Source organism: Harpia harpyja, chromosome 6 (assembly GCF_026419915.1).
Source record: "Harpia harpyja isolate bHarHar1 chromosome 6, bHarHar1 primary haplotype, whole genome shotgun sequence".
Taxonomy (NCBI): domain Eukaryota; kingdom Metazoa; phylum Chordata; class Aves; order Accipitriformes; family Accipitridae; genus Harpia; species Harpia harpyja.
In genome coordinates, this window is record NC_068945.1 from 62,716,438 (window position 1) to 62,743,087 (window position 26,650).

The 26,650-nt window shown below is 40.6% G+C and overlaps 1 protein-coding gene across 3 annotated transcripts in view; it reads left to right on the forward strand.

Annotated features, from left to right (window-relative positions):
* LOC128143229 (protein FAM107B) overlaps positions 1-26,024 on the forward strand; it is a 62,176-nt gene extending 36,152 nt beyond the window's left edge. For all 3 annotated transcript variants that reach the window (XM_052790239.1, XM_052790238.1, XM_052790237.1), the window contains 3 exons: positions 16,380-16,563; positions 20,679-20,832; positions 22,829-26,024. In XM_052790239.1, the coding sequence (XP_052646199.1) occupies positions 16,436-16,563; positions 20,679-20,832; positions 22,829-22,945 (399 nt within the window). In that variant the 5' untranslated portion in view covers positions 16,380-16,435 and the 3' untranslated portion in view covers positions 22,946-26,024. The remainder of the gene's footprint in view (positions 1-16,379; positions 16,564-20,678; positions 20,833-22,828) is intronic.
* The last annotated feature ends 626 nt before the right edge of the window (positions 26,025-26,650 follow it).

The following is a 26,650-nucleotide window of genomic DNA, read 5'->3' on the forward strand; positions in this document are numbered from 1 at the left end:
GAAATTCTTGTTGCCTTGGCCTTCCGTGTGTCTGCCTTACCCATTTAACATACTGTCTCCTCCTGCCTCTCAAGTCGCTTGTTGGAGTAATGCAGCTGTCCCATGGGAGTTTTTTGGGAAGGGATATTTAAAAGACACATTCAGAGGTTTTCTCTAGAATGGATGTCAGCACTCTCTAGCAATGGAAATACCCCCTGAAGGAGATTAAAGAACTCTGAAATTGTGCATAAATCTCTTTTCCCTGATAAGAGCCTGTGCTCTAGCCTCTACAAACTTTGCCCTTTTGGCTCTACTGGAAACAACTAACAAATTTGTTAATCTCCCTACTAGTGAGGCTGGTACTTCTGATGATGGACAGGTGTGTTTGCTGGTATGCACTCTGGTAAACCCACTGCTGCTGACTTGCAAAGTTCATCCATTGACTTCAAACTTTTAATGGTCTTATTGTCATTTTTTTATCACTGTGTGAATTTAACTAAACATTGTTTTCCTGGAAGCACTAGGTTTTCAATGGTAGTAAATGTTTATGTTGAGTAGAAGCCATACGAAAACACTGAGCCCAGTAGGATGGGGTTCAAAATTAATTTGCAGACATATACTTCCTGAATCAAAATCTACACCCCTGTACAACCACAAGACTTATTATTTGTTCCACCAGGCCCTGAGGTGTATGTTTAATTAGGTGTGTTTGTGAGAGGGAAAGGGCTCTTGTGAAAGAGGGTGTTTAACCCGAAACTGTGGAGTTGTTAGCTTAGCTGTGTACAAGATGATGCCGTGTTGGTGGACTCTGATGGAGGTAGGTGACTGTCACCCTGCTCAAACACACATAATATTGCATCTCATGCATCATGACTTTGCAGCAAACAGGTTAGTAGTGCAGGCAAGGTGAGGTTTGGGGATGAAGGTGGCAACCAACATCTTTTTTTATCTGGAAAATCTAAACAGTTACCTAAAGTGTGAGCGGGATGTTACCTTTGTGTGAAAGACGAGCTGAGGGTCATGTCTCTCTGGAGGGAAGCGACATTGACTGAGGGCAGTCAAAGGTAAAATTGCCAAAAGTTCTTCTATTTTGTAAGCCCCAAAGGCCATTGGCTTCCAGGAAGATACAGGATATAAAATGGGGATAATGATTCATCCCTCTGTGTAGACTGTAAGCTTGTGGAGCATAATGACTCTCTCAAGTGTGTGTGGACAGTGAGGTTGCTCTAATTTTGGTTCTAATTGCCGTTTGCAAAATAAATGTATAACATGAGCTCTAATGCAACTCAAATGATAATGATTGAAATCTTGTTATTTCAGCCTTTTGTAACTCCTTCCTCATTGCCTGCATATATTGTGAAAGATGAAGGAGCTGGGATTTTTTTATCTGACAATGTCCTTAATAGAGATATTTCCCTCTTCCACTTGCACTTTTTAGTCCAATCTTAAATGTTACTGGGATTCTAACCTTTTCCTACAAGTCATACTGCTTTGTCTGTACAGTTGAAGTGGTACAATTCTCCTCACTAGCTGATGTGTTTATGCTGGCACAGCTGTTCCCAGTCTGGAATAAGTTTGTTTGATACTGATACAGATAGACCTGTGTGCTGATTTTCACTAGTGCATTGCACTGGCAGAAGTTGCGTGATCCCACCTGACTGTGTCTGTCTCTTCTGGGGGTTTTGCTTCCCTGCAGGGCCTGTTTGTGCATGCGGGTGCAGCATGAGCTGATCACTGGTGCAGAGTTTCTCAAATACGGCTGATTTGGGACTGGCTGGAGCAAGCTGTCATCTGCTGCAAAGATCTTTAAGACACATATCTGGCTGAGCTAACACCATGTTCAAACCATGTTTGCCATGTTGAAACACTTACCAGTTGTAGGTTGGTGCCATTAGTACCTGTGACGGTGCTGCTCTCAGCAGTGCTGGAAAGGTGTAGGTAAGAGAACAAGAAGTATTCATGACAAATCTGTGCAGGGGAGGGCTCCTGGATTACTTTGATAGCCTGTTTGCTTTCATAACCAAATGCATTTCTAAACTGGAAATAGATCCTGTTGCTGTCTGGCAGTAAAAATGCTGCCTTTGTTGTGTTTCTGTGCAGCTTTTCCAATTGCTTTTTTGGGATCAATGTTAAAGCAGGTGGGATGACATCCTCTGTGCAGGCAGGCTGTTGGATTCAGTGTAGTAGGTAGGAATCCTGTGTTTATAACATCATATATTTCGATGGTATGAAAAAAGCTATGGCTGACTTGTTAACATTCATATTAAAGGATGACTATTAACATTCTCTTGATGAAATGGGACTTAAAACATTTTCTGTAATCTTAAACACTAACTTATATGTAAACTCGCATTGATGCAGTGACTAAAGATGCAGTATTTACACCCTGCTGAGCACTGAGACTGTTGAGGAGTACATGCTGTTTTAAAGAGGACAGATTTTGATAAATGGGTCTCTGTCTTATTACTAACATGCTAGAGAAGAACGTGCTGTATTCACCAGTGGGATAGGAAAGCCCTCAGGCTCCCAGCTCTCATTCCGATTTTTCAATGGGGATCTTCATCTTGGAGTCATTTCTGAGAACTTATTTACTAGTACAGCTTACAGAAGCATGTGTTTAATGTGTCATTTTTTGTTTTTGAGATGATAAATCCATAGACAAATAACAAAAAAGAAAACAGTAGGGACTTTGGTAATAACTTGGGAAGGAAGAAATTCATAAAAATAGGCTTGGGGTGAAAATGGCATCGGTCCTTCAGGCATAAGACTCATAAATCCCTGGCATTTCTTTTGCAGCACCGAGAAGTTCACAGCCTCTGTGTTATTAACTCTAACATCTTTTCTAAATTTTATTCTCTGTATCTGTTAATCCATAACTTCTTAGCTTATTTTAAACCATCAATTTCATTTTCTAAACTTCATTTGGCAAATTACCTATTTGAATTTTGCTTCTTGATTCTAAAACAAGCATTTGTTCAATCCCCAAAAAAGAGTGCTTAACATGAAATGGCTCCAAAACTTTTGACAAAGCGCTGCCTATAATAGAACAAAGCATAGTGTTGTCGTACTTTATGATGTTTCTTACTGATCTGCTCATCCAAAAAAGCCTGTCTTGCTCTCTCAGCATTTGGTATCCAACATGTTGTCTTGTGCTGACAACCACAGCCTGTTCCAGATTAACTTAAGCCTCAGTGACTTGCTCAGCATCACAAATCCAATTTTTGGTAGAGCTGAGAATAGAGCGTCTCTCTCCTGTCGTGACTCGGTTCCTTGCTGTAATTACGGGGCAGCTTTCCTGCTGAGTGAGTGAGCCTCTGTTGTGACCAAGCCCATTATAATGAACAGGTCCCACTTTATATTTTGATGAATTCCCCTTGCTCGGTAATTTTTTTGCAGTTTTAAAACATAATTCCTCAGTGAATCGTGGCAAAACATGACTGTCTAATTAAAAAAAAAAAAGAAGCAGATGTAAATTTTCTACTTTGGCAATCTGGAATTCTCCACTACTTGTTAAGCAAGCAGGTTGAGAAAGTGATTTGTGTTCTAAGATGGTGGACAAGCTGTGATGTATGTAGGAACTTGAGCAACTTGGGTTAAAATGTTTGAAAGTGTTGTGGAAGGTTGGATTGTTTTATTCAGATTTATGGGACTAGTAACACGTCAAGTTTACAGTAAAGGAAATGGGCTTCCATCTCCTTTCATTTTTTAGAAATTGTGCCCACATTTGCAGACTACCTACCTTTCCTGTGGTGAGGCACAACCCAAGGAATCAAGAATGCATGAGATGCCTACACAAATACCAATTCCTCTTTCACCCTTGATCACAAACACAGTTCCTCTCCTTCTAATAAGTCCATAATATCTTTGTAGGTTACACAGGCATGAAGAAAACTAGTAATTAATTTAGTGATAGGAAACATGAAAGGCAGTGCTTGCTGGGCTGTGACATGGTGCAATGTGTTCACTGGAGTGCTGAGTATTCACCCGTGACCATTTGTTGGAGTGTTTTCTGGTTGCAAAACAGAGGTGTGCTTTTTAAAAAACATGGGGGTCATACAGGCTCATTGGAATTTTCCGTATTTGGTTTTTTTAAAATAGACCATTTAGCTATTGAATGAGAGCAGGAAGAGGACTGCAGAAACACGTCTTGCCGTTTCTTCCTTCCTTCTACAAACATCTGAGACAGTAAGATGATGTCCCGCTGGGGACACCACATGGTAACATTTTTAAGGAGTTCTTAACATGCAGTTTATTGCCAGCATACAAAGTTTGTTGGCCTGAAAGTTTCCCTCTTCAGTTGCAGGCCCAGCAGGTGCTAAGAGCCCCCCAAGTTTTCTGTTCAACAGAGGAACAAAGAACAGGGCTGGCCTCAGGCATGAAGAGGTGCAGCTGGCAGTTGGCAGTTATGATTGCCTATCAATAGGTATTCATCATATTAATTAAGCTGCTGCTGTTAAAACTGGAGCTAGGAGACAGCTTTTCAGCCTGCCTGTTGTAAAGTAAGCTGAGTCACCTGTGAAATGGTGTTAATAAGAGGGCTCCAAGGCCTGTGAGAAGGCTTTTCTCTTCAGGCTGACAGCACCCTCTTTCAGAGATGTGGCTGTCTGGTTGTCTATATGCGAATGACAAATGGCATTCACTTCTGTGGAAGCTCTGTACACTACTTTCGTGAACCTTGACTAGCAAGAGCCAAGCTGTGACCTAATACTGCTTTTGTTCCTCAGCTGCAGACATCGTACAACAAAGACTTTCATCCCCTTTCTTGGCTCTACACGAGTCTGGTTTTGCAGCCCTTTGGTTTTTGCTTCTTTAAGGTTTTTCTTTATTTTTGAGCATGAAGAGACAAGAATGTGCGCACTTTATTTTCCTTTGTGAGACCATTGTGAACTAGTGTGTAATTTTTTGGGATGCAAGTCATTTAACAGTTTGATGGACATCCCTTTGGTGCCTCTTAGGACTACTGCACGTTTGTTTGCTTGTTCAACTTACGTACTTAAGAGTTCTTCCAGGTCAAGTTTAAGTCCAGTTCAGTTCCACTTCTGTAGCACGTAAAGCAAGTAAGCCGTCCTCTCAAAAGCCCTGGGGAAGGATGAGAGGAGCAAAGCTGAGCGGTCCTACTAACTCCAGTGGCATGGCTGGCCCCCTTCATTAGTGCTGCTGAGGAAGGACAGTCTTGAGATTTTCCTTCAGGTGATCTGTCAAGCAGAAAGGTAACAATTGTAGGAAATTCCTTTCCTGCCACCAGCTCACAAGCTCAGCAAACAATCCCTTTGTGGAGAGACTGGGGTCATCCCTCTAGTTTCTTATTTTTCTTCATTAACTACTTGGAATTTGTTGAGTAGTTCCTTTCTGGAGGGATTAGGGAGTGGTGCTCTGTTTTTCCCTTCCTGAACCTCTTCAAACCTTTCTAAGAAAACCAAAACAAGAAGATGACCTAGAAAACACACTACACATATGTGTCACCATACACAATTTCTTCTGTCAGAGTATAAGCTAAAATCTCCCCTGTGTACATGCTATGCTTATGTGACTGCTTTTGTTTTAGGTGTTGACATTCTGGGTTCTTCATTCCAGGGAGGCTAAAAGGCCAAAGGCAACTCAGTTGTGTGAGCAACAGTTCAATACACTGTTCTGATGGAGGCATGTTCCTTTAGAAAACAACGCCCTTCCGTCTGAGAAGCAAGGCAGGCTGTGTTACCCTTTTATGTGCAGTATACTGACTGATACTCAGCCTCGCCCTGGTGTCAGAGCTTCCTGATTTATGAGGTTGCAGTAGAAGCTGTTGATTGTAGCTGCTCATAAAAAGCATGTAAAAAGTCACCAGCTTTGACAGATGTGACCCAGTGTCAACATTTTTTTCAATTTTTGGTTTTTTATAAATTCTTGTTTTTCAGAACTCTCATTTCTTCCATCAAACAGTGAGAAGATGACGTTCCACTAAGTGGCCTGTGGCATGTCGTGTTCTTTGCAGGGCTCCTGTTGGTCACTGTTGCAGTTTAATAGCTTCACGTGTATCAGGCTTGGTAGTCCTAAATCCATCTTGTGTATGCCCTGCCTCCTGCAGCATACATTTTCAGGAGGCTTGTTCTGGCTGACATACATTCTTAAACCTACTCATTCCTTTTAAACCCATTAGGGTATCATGCCTTTGGTTAAGGTCATGAGTAGAGTGTGCAACAGCCTTCTCTTGAATTTCTTACTCTACCGCACTTTTGGAAGATCAGGTCATCAGTTTTACTGGTCTCCTTATTTTTGCCTTTTCCTTCAGGTCTTTCTTCCCTGCATTTGTAGTGGTGTCCTTTTCGACTGAGTTGCAGTGAGGAGCCACATACCTAAAATACATCTCTGCCAACTGAGAGTAGATAAAACAGGTGTGGGCAAGGAAGGGTGTCTGTGGACACAGTGCAGGCTGGAATGTGGATGTAGTTGCCTAGGCCAAGACTAACTCCTTGAGGTGAAGGTTTTATTTCTTTCCTGTGAGTAAGCTGGGAGTGTGTTAGCTTGGAGTAGCAAAAGGTTTAAGAAAATTATTTCTTTTTGTTTCCTTTTCTCTGTTTCTAAGAAAAGATACTCCTTGTGTTAAGAATCCAAAACAGAGGCTGGATGTTTGCTTTGAGCTGTTTGCCACCAAAGAGAGAAGAAAAAAGCAATCTTTGCCGGTGCAGATTTTTTGTCTTTTTTTTTTTTCCTCCCTTTCCTCGGAAGGGGGTCCCTTCCTGGAAAATGAAGGGAACTTGAGTTGTTGAGTTGGCAGGTAATTGATAGTCTGAAGAAGTACTTAACTTTTACATAACTACCTATGAATATATTTAGGAATCTGGCAAGCTGCAGTGGACTGTGTGTTTTTCATTATGTTGGTGTTTTTAAATTTGTTGAAAACGGGCTTCTTTTATGGGTGGTAGAATTCCTTTTAAGTTGTCATTCAGAAACACGCAGAGGGGAGACGAGGCATGACAGCTCAGCAGATCGTGCTGTGCCATAACCCCAGGCAGGATGCTGGTGTGCCCTAAGGAGCAGCACGTGGCATGAAGCAAAATCTGGAGGTTCACCAGCCCCGATTGGCAAGACTCGGGGATTTACAGCACTGGTGTAACTTAGGCAGCATGTGAAATACTTTGCTCGCTTGGTCTCATTTTTGCTGCTCTAGCTACTGAATGCAGAACTACCTGATTAATGCAGAGATTTTAATTTTCTGACCCCTTTGCAAACACTTATTAATTGCATTCATAGATTTATAAATTTGTAAAACTATAAGGGATAATTATGATCCTGTAATTTGGTCTCTCCATGCAATTGAACACAAATCTTTTAAGAAATCTAGTGGTTTATTCCCCTTACTTTTAAAGCATGCGTCTTATTTTAGGAATTTGGTTTTGTAGCCCCAATCTCCAGTCACTGGAATTTCTCAAACCATTGTCAGGCTTGTTGCTTATAGGATAATCAGCCTGGTCTTAATCTTCACTTTTTAAAAAAACAAATGAGCAGAGCTCTTAGAACTGCCTCAATATAGGGCATGTTCTCCAGTTCATAGGTATTGCCCTTCCATTTGCTTTTTAACTTCCTATTTTCTATATAAATTAGAAAACTGTTTGCTGTGCCAATCAGGTTTACATATGTGCCAAGTAACCTGCCTCTTCTCTTGCTCCGAAACGTTGTCACTTACATCAAAGGTCATTTTACCCTTTTTGGCTTATATCTCGCATAGACGTCTGCCCAGTTGAATATTTACTAGGACCCTCCGTCATCATCATCGTCATCATCATAGCATCTGGAAGAGGATTTCTGTTTCAGGACTGTGACCTACACTCTTTTGTTCCTGGACCTTGCTTGGCCTCGCTGGGGCACACGTTACTCTCTCATCTTGCTCACTAGATCTTGTAAGGAAAATAGAGAACAAGTGCAAAACCAACCACCATTGACATCTTTCTCTCTTCCCCGGAAGAATCTTGCTGAAGTCTTGTGAACTAGATTTAAAGAGCATTCAAGATTCACCAGTCTCCTTTTAAGCATCTCAAGTCAGATGTTTGACATGTTTCCACTCTCCCAATTAATCAGAGGCTGCTGGCTGCTCTGGATTTGCCCCTCTCCCTCAGCAATATACTTCTTCAGTGTTAAACCTTTTATATTTGAAGAATCACTGTCCTCTAATGCTGATGTTTTCAGAAATGGAATGACTTAGAAGTAAGACTTGCTGCTAAAATGGTGTGGGATTTAGTCTGTTTGCTTTTTAACTTTAGCAGTTTATATAAAAATGGATTTGGGTCAGTCTTCCCCGTTCTCCCCCCGACTTTTTCTACTCGGCTCCTGTCTGCAGGAAGTCCTTTACCACTGGGTGACACTGTTTGATAGTTCTTAACATTTGCAACAGTGAAGCCCTGAAGAAACTGTCCTCTGACTCTTTGGACTTCGATTTTGAATCAAGGCTCAGTTTTCCTACGAAATCCCATATTTTAATGTAGTTAAATTGATTCAACCAAACCTGCCCTGATTTTTAATTTAGTGGTCCAGACTGACTGGTCTAGAATACTGATGGTGCACTGTAGCTGTAGGGAGTATAAGCTGATCTTATTTGCTTTTCTAATCTTAAAATCTGTTTTAAAAATGTGTCACTTCAGAATTGCATATGGATCACTGTTGACCCATGTATGAATAAATTGCTAGTTACCTTTGGGGATTAATCTAGTTGCAAACTGTGCTGTGGAGTGTATTTCCTAGGAGGCATAATTTCAGTGATCTTCTCCTGAAAGTCATGTTTACTGCAGTATAATAATTACCTGTGTAGTGTATTGGTGAAAGCCAAATATATATTTAGTTGCATCCCTTTGCTAGTCATGATTTATTCCTTTCAAATGAATGACGTTAGATGAGGTGGAAGGGAGAGGGTGTGTGTATGACATGCTGTTGTTCTTCAGGAAGAAAGCAATATAGTTACTAAAGGCCTTTTCAATGAGAGGTGTCCAAAACACTGGCTCTTCTTCTTGCCATCAGAATGGCTTTCCATATCCCCAACCCTGTCTAGGGTTTTCAGTAATCACAAGGACCTGAGCATAAGGAATATGGAGTATAGAAAGTCCTTAATAAACATGCAGGACTTTTGGGGAAGAGAAATGATGCAGATAAGATGCATTGTCTGCCTTATCTGCTGTTAGTCTTAGATTGGAACCATGGTGTTACAGCATAGACCAGGATTTAGGGAAGATGGGCGCTGTTCACAGTGTGCTAGTCCTCATCCCCTGTCTTTCTGTCTTTTCCACTGCCTGTATTAAAAATTAGATGCTAAGTAGTTTGTTGCACGGAAAGTCTATATCTGTGTTTTGCCTTCGTCTGACAAAAAGGGGATCTAGTCTCTGCCGCAGTGGTGAACGAAGGTCTCCCTCTCCTCCTCTCCCAGTGCTCTTACAGCCCACCTTGTGTGGAGGCCTCTCGTTGCAGTAGGAGGGGAGAGGCGCTTTCTTTCTCTCATCTTCCACCTCTAACTACACAGCTGCATTGATACTTCTTCAGCATTTTGACTGAGCAAGAGAAGAAAGAAATGCAACTATTTAGAGCTGGTACTTTCAGCTGGTTTCAAAGCTGGTGGCAGAGAGCTTCCTCACAGATCTTGCAGCCTGAGGAAAAATTCTTCTGGATTAATACAAATTCCTGTTCATTGGTCCTAGTGATTTTAGTGGAAGGTGAGCCTATTCTTAAAGCAGTTTGTGTCTTTCTGCATCTCTTTTCCAAGTAGACTAGAGACCACAAGGAACCAGCCATTCTGCCCTCGCCAGCATTGCTCTTTAGTCCTCAGTCTCTGGGGGGATCTAGGCTCTTCCCTTAGCACCCAAGACTTGACTGTACTTCAAAGCACAGGAACAGAGACTGCCTGGTGGTGTTTAAATTGAATGAAAGCCATAAACAACTCCTTGCATTTGAGAGAATTGTAACAGTGTGGAGCACTGCCCCAAACCTTGCATTCTGTCTCCCTTTAGGTATCAGTGCCAATGCAAACATCTTTAAAATGACCGTCTTTCTTCTGGTTTCTCATCTAGTGGATGTTTTTTCTGTGCTTTGTTGACATTACTCTCTCAGCAGTACTTAAGGGAAGAAAATGAGTGTTAACTGGATGTCCTTGAAATTTTGAGTGGTTTAGTTCATTTTATCCTCTAAAGTGACAACAGGAACAGCTTCAGTAGCCAGCAAGCCCTTCTTCTTTCCATATCCTTGACATCACCGAGATTGCTTTGGGCTGCCCTGATCAAGTGAGCAGGAGTGGCACCCTTGTTCCTGAGAGAAGTCTACGTGGTCTGTCAGTCTTTTGGCAGCCATGCAACTAATGAAGCCGTTAACTGATGATACCCAGTATAAGGAAGGTGCTGTGAGTTAAACTGTTCTGGCATAGTATGGACAGAAGCTTTTCAGTCTTGCTACTTCTTTGTGTCTGCTGGGATCTGAAGATTTAGAAGTGCATGACCAGAAGCAGTGAGATTGGCCTTGCAGAAGCTCGTGGTGATTTCTAAGATGCTCTTTTCCTGTACATGTGTGAGCTGGGGCACACAGGGATGAAATAACCTGTCTAAGATCAGTAAGGCAAGGCTGGAGTCATAAATAAAAGCCAGATGGCTGCCAAAGGGTTTAAAAGTCTGATGGTATTCATTTTGTTTGAAGAACAGTAATGTAGTAAGTAATCTAGTAACAGGCTGATAGTTGATGAGCAATCCCTGTGGCACAGTAGGTACACACTGCCCTAAACATGTTTGATTCTGAGGCAGGTGAAGACACTCTCCTCTTCTGATCTAGAAGCAAAACTCGAGTAGCTGGGAAGTGGCAGCCTTTTTGAACAAAGCATGAGGGGCTGGAAGAAATTGCAGCCGCCAGGACCTCTCTGGTCCTTCCCTCTACCTCCGCAGGCAGTCTGGCTGTGTTTTGCCATGATCCAAACCCCATCATCCCTTTCAGTTGTGAAAGACGGTGTGAATAAGAGCCAAACTCCTTGGACAGTGGCTGGCTTGAGCATCTTGGCTGGGAAGGGTATTTTGTATTCTATTTTCAGGAACTCTTACTTTGAATTAAAGGGTGAACTGTGGGAAGTTATTAATGCTATCTACAATCAAGGATTAATCAAGTAAATCTCTCTAGTCAAGTGCCTCTTACTGCACCCAGAACATATGGGTAAAAATGATAGCAGTGGTGAGCTTTCATGTGCAAACAGTGCTGAGATGGTGCCTGGAAAGCCCACTCTGCATTTAAGTAGCTCTTTCGCTTTCCACCTGAGCTGGCTGATGCAAGCGGTGCTGGTTGTGTAATGTCTAAGCAGAGACGTGCTGAAGAATTTTTATTCCAATTCCTCTTGAAATCGGAAGGGGGAGAGGAAAACCATATTTCTTCTCAAAGAATGCCTTTGGGTTACTTGTAACAAACCACAAGTCTATGCAGTAGTTTAAAGAGCTAAAAATGTAAGTCTTAAAAAATAGCGTTTGATGGTTTACAGTACAGCTCAGAACAGATGTTGAAGCTTTTTTGAGAATAAAATCTTCAGGAGGTACTCAGTGTTTGAGCTAATGCTTCTGTGGAGGATATTAATTCAAGAATTTATAAAGGCAAAAAGGAAATCATGTGAATTTAGCCTTAATGTAACTTTTGGATCCTGGACTAGTCTGTTATTTTGATGTTCATTGGTATTTTTAGGCATTTATTTATCTGCTTTTTAAGGGGCCTCAACTCCGCCTCTGCTTTCATAGCTGGAAATAATTGTGGGAATCATTTGAAGGGTGAAAATGCCATATATATGTGTAATAATATAAATATATGGTGTCTCGCAGGAATTTTTATATTCAGATTCCATATGTAGAGGGTGATTTCTGTTATGAGGAATACCAGATAGAAAATAAATGCAATTCCCTGAATGCCATATAAACACGAGGGGTTTTTTGGCATGAACTTTCCTCTCTTGTGGAAGCTATGGGAGCCCTGTTGTAGCAAAAGCTCTGGCAGCTGCTGAATCCTTAACCCGGTGCTGTTAAGATCTACTCTGAATCTGTTAAAAATGCTAGTGGCTGGCTGTAGTTCTCTTTGTACGTGTGTTTCTAGTGTTACTACCATTAAGGGACTTTTTCTGAAAAATACCCTCTATAGATAGAATAAAAAATAAGTAACGTTGGAAGCAAAGGTGTCTGTTGGACATGCTCCCCCAGATGTAACTTGCATGCTTCTGGCACACCCTGGTTCAGTTGTATCTATTCAGTATGATCAACTTGACAGGTCTCTTCCGTTCTCCCTGAATTTACTTGTGCTCCAAGGAAAATAAATGAGAGAATTGCAAGTATGTGACCACTTGGTCTTGGCTCTCCAAGACTGAGGTACCAGTATGGTACTTCTTGATTGCTCTAAGAGCATCTTTGTATCTGAAAACGTTAAATTTCTGTCTGGGAGGATACGTAAAGTTATTTTTATACAGAGGCATTTTCTTTGTCTACTGGGATATTGAAATTGCTTTGTAATTCTGTTTGAGGAGTTAGAATTCCTCTTCCATGTAGCATCCCCAATTTATTCTTTCTCGATGAAAATCCATGCGTACGTAAGAAGTCATGGACAAAGTCTGTGAGAGTTACTCAGGCAGGACAAGATAGGGTAGATAAATGCTTTTGTGCTGCTTGTGCAGCAACAGCTAATTCAGCAAATGCACTGGGGAAGCACCTGCCAAATTAGTGGTTGTATTAAACTTGAGCCAAGCTCAGCTAAAACATCCCCTGAATCCAAATCTCTTTCCTTTGTTTTGGAGCAAGGTAATGGGAAAACACAGAAATGGATTGTGCATTCTCAATTGATCATGTAACAGCAGATGGTTAAAAGGAGCCTCTCGGATGCTCTTAAGGCGGCATATTCCTGCTAAGTGATTATTTGGATTGCTCATGTCCCACTGTTGCACCTAGTGATGATCTGAAAGCAGCTTTATGGGTTGTGTACTTTTGTGGTGATGAGCACTAGAGACTCGTGGAATTAATATTTTTTTTAATTGATTAAACTTTAACAACTTTCAAGGGATTCTTGAAAGCTTGACTGGTTTATTGGTGTGAGCCTGAATCTCAGAATGAAACTCTGGGGCTACACTGCCAGCTCTGTTACTGTCTGCCATTGGCATGGTGAATCCTTTGTGCTTCAGTTTCCTTTTTATGTGAAACTTGCCTGTGCTTTTGTAAATGTTTGCTTTGAAAGGGTGTGGGTAGAAATCACACTGTCTTAATTGTATTGTTTGTGTATAATATTACACAGTGACTCCGCGGGACTGGGTTGGTGGCCTCCAGCCAGACTGAGGTTTGCAAAGGGTGTGAGAGGATTCACGGAGTGGGAACCGGGTGCCCTATTTTGCTGGCTCTGTTTGGAAATCCTAGCTGAAATCATTTGCAGCCTAATCACACACTGAAAGCATATTCAGTACCCAAGGGAGTTTTATTCATTCAAGTTTGCTGCTAGTAGAGTTCATGTTACATTAGGAAACCACAATTCCTGACCTCTGAGTTGAATACATTTTTAAAAATAGAGGTGGGACAGAAGAAAGAGGAATCAATAGACTTTATTTAAGGGCTTGCCAAAAGCAAATCTATGTGCTGCAAAGTATTACATCAAACTTTCTGAGAAATGACTGAATGAAATTGTTTTCAGGAGCTCATGTTAAAAAAAATAGTACATTGTTTATGGCAGACAGTTGTAGGGTAATTCTGCGTTTTTCATCTTCGCCTAAGCAAACAGAGGACTTGTCTTGAAGGAGCAGCAGGTTATTTTCGGATTTACTTTAATGGAGAGCTGTCGATGACAAATGCCTTCTAGAAGACTTGCAGCCCCATCAATGTGACAGAACTGATAGAGGGGTACAGAAAAACAAATACTTGCAGAGCAGGTTTATTTTGGGTGGTGGCTGGATATGTAACATCTGAGTTGTTTTAGTTGTGATAAGCCTGAAGTGAACACTGAGGAAGTATGAATCATTGTGTCCTTATTTAAAAAAAGAAAAGAACTATAGCTAGTTTATTCATTGTCTATGGTAAAGAGAAAAGACTTCCACGCATTTTTTATTAGCAGCATGGTGCTATGTGTTATATGTTGAAAAGTATGCTGTGGTTTGGGTTTTGGGGGGTTGGGGTTTTTTTTTATATGGCATGCAATTAAACAAGGAGGGATTTGAGATAGGAGTTTAGTGAAGGGCCACCGAGATGGGCTGGGGGCCAGGGCACAGGTGCTGTGGCAAAGGCTGAGGGACCTCGGCCGGCTCAGCCCGGAGCAGAGGCAGGGTTGGGGGGACTGACAGCAGCTCCCTGTGCCTGGGAAGAACTTACCAAGAAGGTGGATGGAGCCAGGCACTTCACCATGGTGCATGGCTGGAGGGTGAGAGGCAACAGGCATGAGTTGAAACAAGAGGTTCATGTAGGTGTAAGGAAAAACTTCAGCATGAAGATGGGTGAGCAGGGTTGCCCACAGAGGCTGTGCAGCCTTGGAGGACTTCAGGACTTTACTGTGTAAAGTCCTTAGCAACCTGGTCTGATCTCATAGCTGTTCCTGCTCTCAGCAGGAGTTTGGATTAGAAATCTTCCAAGTTTCTTCTGACCACAGTTTTCCAATGATCCTGTATATTTGGCACGTGTGGTGATAGCTGGTTGCTTGATTGAAGCAAGAAGGACTCTGAAGGGGTGATGGAAGAAGTATTTTTATTGCATGATCAATGTCAGTAAGAGGTTTACGTCATGTACAGCAATATACTTACATAGTTTTGAACTGTGAGCAATTTTTATATTAGTTTCAGAGGTCCCTGTGAGAACTAGCACCCCCACAGAGTTAAAAAACGCTACATAAACTTGCCTTGAAAAACTGATGCAGGGGCCACCCTGAGAGCTGCTCACACTGGTAAGCTGTTTCTCATTGGATTTGCTCTGTAGAAGCTTGCTCATCTGTGTGAGATGTAGCACCAGTAAAACACAATTCACATCATCCATTCAAAGCAAGAAGCTGAAAGGGCTATCCCGGGTCCATTGGACACACTCAAATCTAGAGTGGCTTCCCCGCATCCGCTGAAAACTTAGTCCTGTCGTTTTGCTTTTTCATCTGTAAGCGCACATGCAGCCCAAGCAGGGTGATGGTGGTACTGTTCAGTATTAATATACTGAAGTATTAGTGGAAATCTTTCCGCTATATCAAGTGGATTTTGAATCAGACCTGAGCAACAATATGAGATTCCTAATGAAAGAAAATAGTTTAGGGATTAAACTGAGACTGAATTTGGACAGGTTTTGCAGCCCGTGGAGTGAGAGAGGGAGGGAAGGGCTGGTAACAGTGGGATCTAAATTAAAGTACATATTCAGCTTTTACTGGAAAATACGCAGCAAATCCCAGTGATTGTCTGATCTGTGTCATAGCCCCATACCATACAGTGTTCAGCATTCAGCTGTTCTGCCAGTCAGGCTAATGGAGGTCTCTCGCTTTTTCTTTCATGTCCCATTGTTTCATCTCTGTAAACCCACATGCTGTGAGATTATTTTTTTAGGGTCTGTTTGAGGGGCCAATGTTTCATCAAACTGATAATTGCAGATTCTGTGTGCAGGTTCCACAACAGCAAATGGAGGCAGAATTGCTCTGAATGTGCTTTGTTTTGGATGCTGAACTTTTTGTGACTGAGGCTTTGTAATGGAATGGGATATGAATGGTCACGTATAAATAATTTGAAACCATAGTTTACTTATCAGCTGTTGATTAAAAGTTGTGATTTGGTGTATAAACAAGCTTTTTATAACAGGATAGGAAAATGCCATGTTTCCAGATGATATAAATCATAAAGACTTCATTGCCTTTAGATCCGTGAAGTTCTGTGGATTTTCACTGGGTGAAATATGGCCTTTAAGAAACAATCTCATCCAACTTTTTCTCCTCTACCTTTCCCCTCAAAAATATGTCCCCCCATCCCAACAATTGCAGATCTGGCAATTTCCACACAGAAGCTTTTGCTCAGTGCAGTACAGTTCAGGGCTTATCCACAGAAGGTGTTTTCCCCATAGCTGACATGAGACTGGATGGCAGGAATGTCTTCAGGGTCTCAGTATTGCTGATCTAAAAATGCTTCATCTGAGTAGGCTTATTAAAATCAATAGAGCTCTTCATGTGCTTAACCTAAACTATTTGTCTAATTCTTAAAATGGGGGGAATCTGTGTCTCCAAGTCAATGGATGAAGACTGTTGGAGATGACATTGTTGTGAAATTGCCATCTATTTAAAAAGATGATACTGATGTTTGCTCTGAGAGCCTTTACTTACTACAGACAAAATTAATCTAGGAAAAGCATAACTATTACCAATGTAATATGCTGCCTTTATGTTTTAATACCTCTTTAAAAGGCCTTTCAATGCAGATTTACTGCAGTTTTCCCCCTGTTTTACAGATACTGTGAACAAGGACACTGAACCCAAAGACCCATATCCCATTCCAAGAAAGATTATGGCTGAACCAGACTACATAGATGATGACAATCCTGAATTAATTAGACCTCAGAAATTAATTAATCCTGTGAAGTCATCCCGGAATCATCAAGATCTCCACAGAGAGTTGCTTATGAATCAGAAAAGGTAAGAGTCTAAAAATGACTTGTGCCACCCTCCCACCCCAAACACACAGCTTGTCACCTTGATGAAACTAAAACTCGTTTTACCCAAAACCCAGCAGACACTTTTTGATTCAGATCTTGTAGGTGAAAAGACTCTGTTTCTTAACCATGGCATTTATTTCTGTTTGAATTTCAGTTGCTCTGCAAAAGCTTGCTATAAAAGACTTTTAATTTTGTTTTTGTGAATACTCACAAAGGGTCAGTTTCAAGAGGAAGCAGTTCAGTTCTCCCCTATCACATTTCATATTGGTTACCTGGGCACTGTAATTTGTCTTGAACTCTTAACTTCATCAGGTATTTCACAAAATTTTGCTATTACCAGCAGGATGATAAAATCTGTGGGTTTTCACTGTTCCCAGCGCTCTAAGTTTATGGAGCCACTTTTAAATCAAAGAAATCATATATTTTTATTTCACATGAAACTGTTCTCTACTTACTTGATCTTTCTTGCAATGCAGTGTGGTAGTCTGGTGCCTGTTCTGCTGCTGCACAAGTGTTTCTTTGTATGTTATGCAAATGCTGCTTCCTCCATTCTGGGATTGGATGCACAGCTGTTGCTCTATATATTGTTTTTAAAGATGTAAATAACTGGAACTTGATTTCATCAACTTCAGAGACACAGGCACTTGGCCCAGAAATAGCTGAAGTTCTGTTACTAAATCTCTTCAGCAATGGAGGACTTATTTAGAAAACGTATTAAGAAAATAGCCACCAGACCACACGGTGGAGAAAAAGCCACCAAACCTTGTGATGCTCCTCCATTTAAAAAACAGAAGCTAACTATGATAGAAATTAGTGATTTGGTGCATTGAAGCTGCCCAAAATGGACTTTCCAAAGGCAAGGGTGTGGGGATCCACAAAACAGAAGTCGAAGAACAGTATTTCAGAATGCATCTGAGAATAAAGTTGCTGGTAGCAGCCATTCAGGCTTTTTGAGACCCAGGACCTTGATAAAGGAGAGGAGGAAGCTATTGCTTCAGCTACTCCAGCACAACTGGGTTTGTCTATTTGGCAAGAAGAGTCACATCATGAAAGTTTCTCTTTTTTTTTTTTTTTTTTCTCCTGTCCCCTCTGGCAGGGTAGTATTTTGAGGGGAGAAGGGGTCTTTTCTATGTGTAATAGCAAAATCCTCACAAATGCTAGGCTTAGATACTTAATTCTAAATGAATTGGATACACAATACAGCATTTCTTTAGTGATGAAGAAGGAGAAATGTTTTACAGAACGCCAACTGAATTGAAAGAAACTGGCCTAAATAGGTGTTTGTCCTATTTTTCGTTAATGGGATTAAACATCAAAGTCAGTTCCTAGCACCAAGAAGTTTATAGTCATTGAAAGAAAGATAGTTGAAGTTTCCCGACTTATGGTCTTATTCTAAAGGATGTGGAGGCTGCAATAAATTAAGGCTACTTTTTTTCTTTTAAGTTTATGAAAGCATAAAGCACTTTTAAATAGTATGGAGTTCTTTTCTTCTAGGAGAATATCCTATTACACAGAGGAGTTGTGCAGCCCTCAATACCCACTCTTCTCTTATTGTGATTTTGATTAGCTGCAGCTCTTAATTTTAGATTCTTATTTATTGGTGCAGAAATGAAATACTTTGAGGGTTTTCACCAGCAGAAAAACTTGTGGTTTTTGGAAGAGGGTTAGTCTTCTGTGCTTCGTGCCATTGTCCTAGCTCTGATATGAGGCTTTTTGGTAATGTAGATATTAGGCTTGTGTTCTGCTTTGTTACTGTAAACTGTCATATGTACGGAGGACTTCTGGTACTCCTACAGAATTCTGCTTAACATGCACCTTACTTTATTGCGAAGACTCAGTGTAGGCACCAGCAGCTTCACTTTTTTACCAGTCAGCTCTGAACAGCCTTTTCTGGATCTTAGAAGATATTAGCCAGTGCTGGTCCGATCATTCTCCATGCCTACTATGAGCAGTGTCTATTGAGTCTTTAACTGATGTAGTTATTTACTTGCAGAAATGGTAGTTGTTTGGGGCAAACAAAGATCCAGGTAGTGGTACCTCAAGGCATTGGTCACTTATCTTAAATTGTTTTTACTTATTAGGAGTCAACCTCAGTTCTGCAGAGTATTGGTCCTGTCCTTTCGAGGTTTTAACCCTATCAGCTCTAACTTGTGTTATAGCACACTTTGCTTACTCTGTATTAAAGATTTAGGATTTTTTATTTAACCAGAACAATCACCAGGAGGTGATACAAGACTCCCAGTTAATCCAGTAGTCACCTGTTTGTTGCTTTTCCTTTTTACATATGAGAGTGAAAACAGGATTGATGATACAGTTGTTCTGTTACAGATCTGACTGCCAACCCCGCTTAATTAGACTGAGAGGTTGTATTTACTTGTATCTTCTGCAGGTCCCCTTTATTAGACCTACAGCACATCTAAATCAGTCTCGTGCCTCTGCTTTGTTACAGTGCAACCTTACTGAAAAAAAGCAGGACTGAGTAATGTTACTTAGCAGCTTGCATCTTATTTGTGGCTGTCTTGATTGCTAATTGCCAGCATGGAAGTTTCCATTGGTTCAGCTCTCACTGATCCAGTAGTAGTAGGAGTAGTAGTAGTAATAAAAAATCACTCCAGCTTTTCTCTGCCTGATTTCAGTTTTGTGTGTTAAAATGTAATTAAAAAAGCAGTAAATATAAAATACGAGCACAATCTTGTAGTTTCTGTTGCATTCAGGCCATGAGACCTATTATGAGAAATAGGGAACAGCGTTTGGTGTTGCTAAATATTTGATTTTGCTGTCAGGGTATGTACAGGGATAGTGTGTTGCATAATATATGGAGTCATTCATAGATGTCACCATAAAATGGCATTTTAATGTATTATTGGACATGCTGTCAGATATGCATGTTATGGAAGAATTAGGCAACCACAGATACAGAGCAAGTAGGGAAAGGTAAAAATACGCTTTTTGAAAGCTTATTCAGATTATTGAGTTTCTTAAAGTTGAAATAAAAAATGGTTGATGTTAAACTTAATGCTGGATGTTTTTGCATAGTAGTCTTCACAGGGAAGACAAAAATAACAAAGGCAAATTTCAGATCTTTCTGCTCAGACTTAAGTGACGCTAATATCTGAATACAAGGGAGAGCTGTGAATCTTATCATAACAAATTTTGAAAACATCATAGCATAACAGAGATAAAAGAAATAGCTGAAGTCACAAAAATAAGTAGGACTAAGTGTGTATCTGTTTGTGTGCCTGTATAAATGAATTCATGCATCTTCCCAAAGAGTAAGCTTTCTCGTTTTAGAGTAGTTGTCTTGGAAAGCAATTTGTGCTGAACAGACTTGAAATGCTCAGTTGATGTAGTACCTAAAGTCTTTTGAGAGGGAGAATCTTCCAGCCTTTGTCTGGTCTCCAAGGTGATTGCAACTTTTTTTTATTCTGGATTTTTGTTGTCTTAGCTCTTTGTGGTTTTGAATGTAGCCTGGGAGCTCTCACTGGAAATAGCTTTGCAGCCAGGCATGGGTAAAGCTCTCACATTTTTCAGGGAAGGACAGAATCCACGATTTCCAGGAGCAGTGTGACAAAATCCAGAGGGAGACCACGTTTTAGTTCTGTCCATTCAAACTTCTATGGGCATAACACCCTGCGTAGGACTGTCTGAACACAATCTCTCAGTTACCAGCCAGCAAAGGAAGCCTTTTGTCCAAAACTTGTTTCTAGCTCTACTAGAGACTTGATTTGTGATTTTTTTTTTTTTTTTTTTTTTTAATCCATTCTTCTGGAATTGAGAGAATGTGGGGAAGACTAGAAGAAGATGAAAGTCAAAGTAGTGAATTATACAGGAGAAATACTAGTATGCACGTTAAAGGGAAATATCCTCAGTAATAATATGACTTAAATTCTAGTTTAGGGTTTTGGTTAGAAACCAGGCAAATATCTGCATGTTTTTTCCTTTTAATTAATTATTTATATTCCAATGTATCTAAATAGGCAACTGCTTGACTTTAGAAAACGTGCCTACAGTTCTGTGTGAATTTCTGCTAATTAAAACTGATCTCTTTCTTCCCTGTTCCCCCCCACACCACCACTCCTCCCATTTAATTTGAAGGGGTCTTGCACCTCAGAACAAACCAGAGCTACAGAAGGTGATGGAGAAAAGGAAACGAGATCAAGTTATTAAACAACAAAAAGAAGAGGAAGCACAAAAAAAGAAATCAGACCTGGAAATAGAGCTACTGAAACGGCAGCAGAAACTGGAGCAGGTGAGTTGGGGAATAACACTACCTTTACACACCTACATCTGAGCTACTTACCTGAGGCTCCCTTTGTAGACAGGAAAGAAGCAGCAGCCAATTTTTGGCACATTTCCTCTGATCAAATGCAGATATCTTTTTTTAGTATGAGTCAAATCACACTCTACAATTACCTGTTTGTTGTCACTTACTCTATAGGAACTGCGTATGGTGTCTGCCTTTGGTCAAATGAATCCTGCACCAGACAGCAGGAATGTGTGTGGAGCACTGACCTTATTTAACCATTGACACTGTGGTGAATTAGTCAGTTCTTGTAGTCTAACCATTAAGAGATGATCCACTAAGAATGGCTGTTAGGCTGTAGTGCAGCAAAACTGGTGGATGCTTAATGAATAAAAAAATCAATTGATTCTTTCTCCTGGGGTATGTAAGAAACTAGATGACTTTAAAAATATCTTCTGTAGCCTTAAAACGTGTGAGCCCATTGGCATTTTCAAATGAAGGAAAAGATCCTGAGTATGGAGATATGTGGAGTTGGAGTTCATTGTGGTGAAGCTTACTGCTAGGCACAAGGCCAGCCAAACATCTCTGTGCCTCTTAAGGCACTTCGTGTACCTGCAAGGAAATATCTCTACAGTGAAGCACCTCATCAAAGAAGTCACTGTGCCTGAAGCATTGCATTTATTTTTAAATAAATGAATGCTTTAAAAAGGTATCTTCTGTTTTTCTCAATGGAAATCAATTAAGCCAAATAATTACTCTATTGAAAATGAGGTGTAATCCAATCATTATTTAGGTTTGGGGGTTTTATTATAGTTTTTTTTAATTAGGCTTAGAAATATTTTTGGAGGGAGAAAGCTATTGTCTTTTTAAGGGTATCATCCTGTCACTTTTCCTTTCTGCTCTTAAGGGCCCTGCTTCAAATGGTTCAGCTTGTGGGAAGATTTGATTTGAAACTGAGCTATCCAAGGACGTATGTAGAATAGAAAATTCTGTAGAAGAGGAAAAGCCTGCCCATTGCAAACAATATTGTAACTTCGTAAACATCATAGGAATGGCATTAATTTACAACACGACTCATGGAGGAACTTTGTCATGATTTATTCTAACAAGGCATGTCCCTTGCCAGTGAACCAGACACAAAGTAGAGATTATTTAGGTAGAGCCATACGTGGTCTCCATTAATCAGGAAGACCTTGGTCTGTTAAAAAAAAAAAAAAAAAGAAAAAAGCTCCTTTCAGGAGCTTTTGTTAGTTTTCTAAAGGGTTATTTCTTCCTTTCTGCCGACTTATCTGCCTTCACTGAGGATTGCTAAGCAATCCGTGTTCTGTGTGATGTGTAAGCTGTGTTCTGTATGGGCACTGTATAGCCTTGCCCCATAGAGCAGAGTGTCTAACCTCACATGTAATTTTGAGTGTCTGCATGGGCAGGAGCTCCAACTGGGTTAAAAATGTCAGTGAATGGGCTCTCAAAAATGGACAACTAGGGGCCGAGGAGGATTTTTTTTTTTCTTTTCGTGATAGACAAAACAGATACACCAAAAGAGGCTCAAGTTAGATACAGAAATCCATACCTAAACACTCAAATAAATTCTGCAAGTGTGCTCAGTAGTAGCTGTTCACATGTGTTCTCCCACAAGGCACATTTGTCCTTGTCCTGTTGTAAAAGCCAGAGAAAGGAATTATTGTAGTTTCTTTAATGAAGATGTTCAAGAATTTCTTCAAAAATGCTTCATCTTGTTCTCGTACTGGGCTTGCAGAGTTTTTGTCCGTCTGGCAAAGGTGGACATCTGGAATGAGCTAGAGCCGAGGATTTGAAAAGATTTATCATTTATGAGAACAGATACTCCCAAAGAAATGCAACTTTATCTTTTCCATGAGAGAAAGAAAGGAAGCATTTTAAAGAGTTTTGCATGGCCAGTTATTGAAACCTTTAGGTTTTTGTCTTGTATTTTGAAGATCTGTTTTATATACTTTTTTTTTTTTTCATGTGATTCCCTTTTAAGCTGGAACTGGAGCAGCAGAAGATGCAGGAAGAGCAGGAAAACGCACCTGAATTTGTCAAAGTCAAGGGCAACTTGAGGAGGACGGTCCAGGAAGCAACAGAAGCACCAGACTCCTAGAGCCAGCGCCTGCTCAGACTTCCAGCTTTCCTGCAGAGAGAGGCTTTTGCAAGTTGTCTCAGATTTGCCCCTCAAGAGGGAAAATAACAGCATCCAGCTGACACTTACTGAAGATGAGATTTTTAATTCCTGGGATGTGTGGATTAAAAAGACAGTACCATAAACAGATCGACTTGCCAAATGCAGTCCTGAGATCAATGGATAAGGAGTCTGTTTGTCAGTTCAGTGTCATGGACCAGTCTGATGTGCTTACTCAGAGATTTTAACCAGGGATACTAGAGAAACTCCTTCAGTGTTGCACTGCTTTATCTCTTGTGATCCTAGTTTAGTGGAGATACACAGATTATATTTTGCTTTAAAAAGAACAAAAATCCTCCTGTGATGTCTTACGAAGCTTTGCTGTGCAGGTAGATTGCCTCCATCTAGAACTACAGCCTGTGTATATCCCACAATAATTTGTGCTTAGTTGGAATTTTTATCAAATCTGGGAGGATGGAGGTGTGTTGATCACTGCTGCCCATCCCCGCTAGGATAGGCAGCTGTGGGCAAGATGAGAATGCTTCAAATTCACCAGCAGTGAAAAGTTGAGCAGCCTTAAAGCCCATTTTTCCTTGTTTGGCTTGTAGAATTTGGGCTATGAAGGAGCAGAAATCTGATGATCCTCTCACCAGGGAGAATCCAGAAGCTGATTTATCTCTGTCTCTAAACTTACACCATTGTGTACAGGCCTGTGCAGTGCTACTTGTGAATTTACCTCTCAATGCAAAATGACCTGTCTTCTACTTTTAGTGTTTTGAAGTCCTACTTACTTTGCTGTTGTGGCCTTTCTCATCCAAGGACATGCTCATCTGAGTACAGTGTTAACACATTACTTGGTAGTGTTCAAACTTATTTGCTGGAACTAAAATCAGGAATCTGATCTGCCATCAGTTCCGGCTCTTTGCTTGCAGGAACTTGTTGCAGTTTGTGCAACAGAGCAGTGTTTAAGCCAGACCAAACTGATCGTTGGAATCTACTGAAATGGAATTTTTTTTCCCTAAAGTGAGGCATAAAATGAAATTCATTTTATCCTATCCTTCCTTTAGCCTCAAGAAAGAAGGGGAGTGTGTTACCACTGAGTCTTAGGGTCCAATTCTGTCACCTTCTGCCTTTCCACAAGTTGTCCCTGTGTCTTGCCATTAAATAAAATATTGCTCAGCTTGCACAGGGATGGCAGAATCTGATCCTTCATGCTTATGACTACTAGTTATCCAGGAAAGCCTGGGTTGAGGAGGGGGGAACAGATTACTCATGTAGGATTATAGAATTGGATTCTCACCTGTTGTGAATGGGTGCAGGTACCTTATCTTCAGAATCTGGGGAGAAATCCTCATCTTCCTTGGTCGGCACAGTCCTAGCTCTCACTGAAGCTGTGTTCATCCTCATCAGCTGAGGATCTAATCCTAGTCTTTGCCTTAGGATGCTAAACAAAATAATTTCTGCTTTGTAATGACATTGGACATAACTGTTTGAGAACACTTTTTATTAATATCAACAGTGGTATGTTTGTATTGTAGAGGTGGTGGGGGAGGGTTTGTTGGTTTGTTTTTTAGTTCCTTTTGCCTTTCCTGTAAGTGTTGGACATTTTAAATACAATGTCAGCACAGCACTTGGGACAAAATGCTCACAATTAGAAATGTTTCCTAGATACAGACTTCAATTTGTCAAGATCCAGGCATTTTTTATGAGGACATAATCAGATTGAGAGTAAATTGAATTGTGATAAGTCTATTGCCATTGATTTAGACTTGCAGTGTGACTCACATCTAGAAGATTAAACATGAAGATGGCCTACCAGACTGTTCAGATTATGGACATAAAAAAGACAAAGGCCAAACGTAAGACTCTTCCATGTATTTTCTCAACAAAGGAACACCCTGAGTGTTGCAGGTTCTTCACTCTCTCCTTCCCTTCTTCTGGAAGGAGAGGATCTTCCTTTCCGGCAGCACATTATTCAAACACTTGCACTGATTGAGTTTGTTTCATGTTGTTGAGACAGCACTATATACGAGCCTTCCATGCCATGCTCATGTTTTATCTTAGCCACTCCCAGCCTACCAAACTTCATGCCTTTTGGTTTCTACTCCACTATTAACCTTCTGCTCAGTGTGGAAATGTCTAGAAGTTGCTGAGGAGACTCTCCTCTGGCTTGAGCAGACCATTTCTTCTCAGCCATTTCCCCTTGGTGAACACAGCAATCCTACCATGCATGCGCAGTGAAATGAAGTTGGTGTAATCCAAATGGCACCAGAGTCAGTGGGGGACAAGGACCTCTCTTTGGCTTCAGTGAGTGTGTTGGATTGGGCCTTTCAAGGCTGAAGGCATTCTGCTTTCTCTCCATGTTAGCTTGTGATTCAGGGTAGAGTTTCTCTGTCTGAAACACAGGAGGCCAGAAAACTCCCTTGTACATACAGCGTGAAGTAGGTTTTTCTTTTCGGTTGGAATTAATTCTCTGTGTGAACAGAACATCAACGTGTGTTAGAACATCTTTGAATTCTGCTGACCCTTTAGTCTAGGAATCCCAGCCACCTTCATGTCAAATTGACAGGCAAAAGCTTGTCTTTAAAGTCAGGATTGGGCTAGAATGGGCAACCCTTAAATGGGTGCTCAGCTAGTCACACCACAAGTGTCCTGTGCGGCTACTCAAGTAAGAAACTGCTTGCCAGTGAGTGTAAGCAATTCCTAATCTTCCCTTTAGCTATATGGGTTTTGAAGCAATCGGGCAAATATTTCAGTGATTTGAAAATGGCTCACTTACCACTTTGTACTTTTTTAAAACTCTTGCTTTTGATAGTATAGTAGTAAATTTTGTAGCATTTTTGTGGCTTTAACCTTCTGTTAATATCTGCACTTGTTTGAGTGTACATATATAAATATATATAAATATAAAAAGGGAGCCTTAATGGATTTGTTTTCATAATTTAATATTTTTTGTATTTGCTCTTGTATAATTGTTTTTAACTAAAGGTATTACAAGAATGAGGGTGGAATACTTAGAACCAAAGTTATGCTTAATAAAATCTACTACATGCTTGGCGTATGCAGTGGTGTCTGTCATGTCCTGCTGAAAACAAAACCTCAGGGACTGCGCCGAGATATCCAGGTTCTTTAAAATTCTGCAATGCAGGTGTAAGTATCAAGATCGTGATGACTTTTGGTTCCTTTAAACTGCATCTGTGTTTGTATATGCAAAATTGCTGGCAAACTAGTTGGCAGAAAAAGCTCATTGTGTCTCTCAGTCTTACTATCTTTTGAATATTTTTGATGCAGAGAATTTTTAGGACTGTGTAGCTGTTCAGCTAGCACAAGGTGAGGTGGAGCATGAGGGAAAACTTATGATGGGAATCAAATAATTGTGGAACTCATTGCCTATCCTGCTAACTTCATCAAAGTTTGCACCGGGCAAAATTCAGCCTTGGAATCGTTAGCATTGCAACAGCTCCATCCTAAGAGGGAGTGAGGAAAGAGTAATGAGCCTGGTCATAGGTTCAGTCCTGCAAAGGTCCTTTTAATTTAGCCAATGCTCAAGCCTTTGGTTCTAGTAGGAAAAACTTGGACATGTGAAAGAGTGGATGCACAAATGATCTGCTGAGTTAGGGTCAAATTGCTAAGAGCAAACTCCTGGGTCAACAGCAGACAGAGAAAATTAGCAGGGGGAGGAACAGG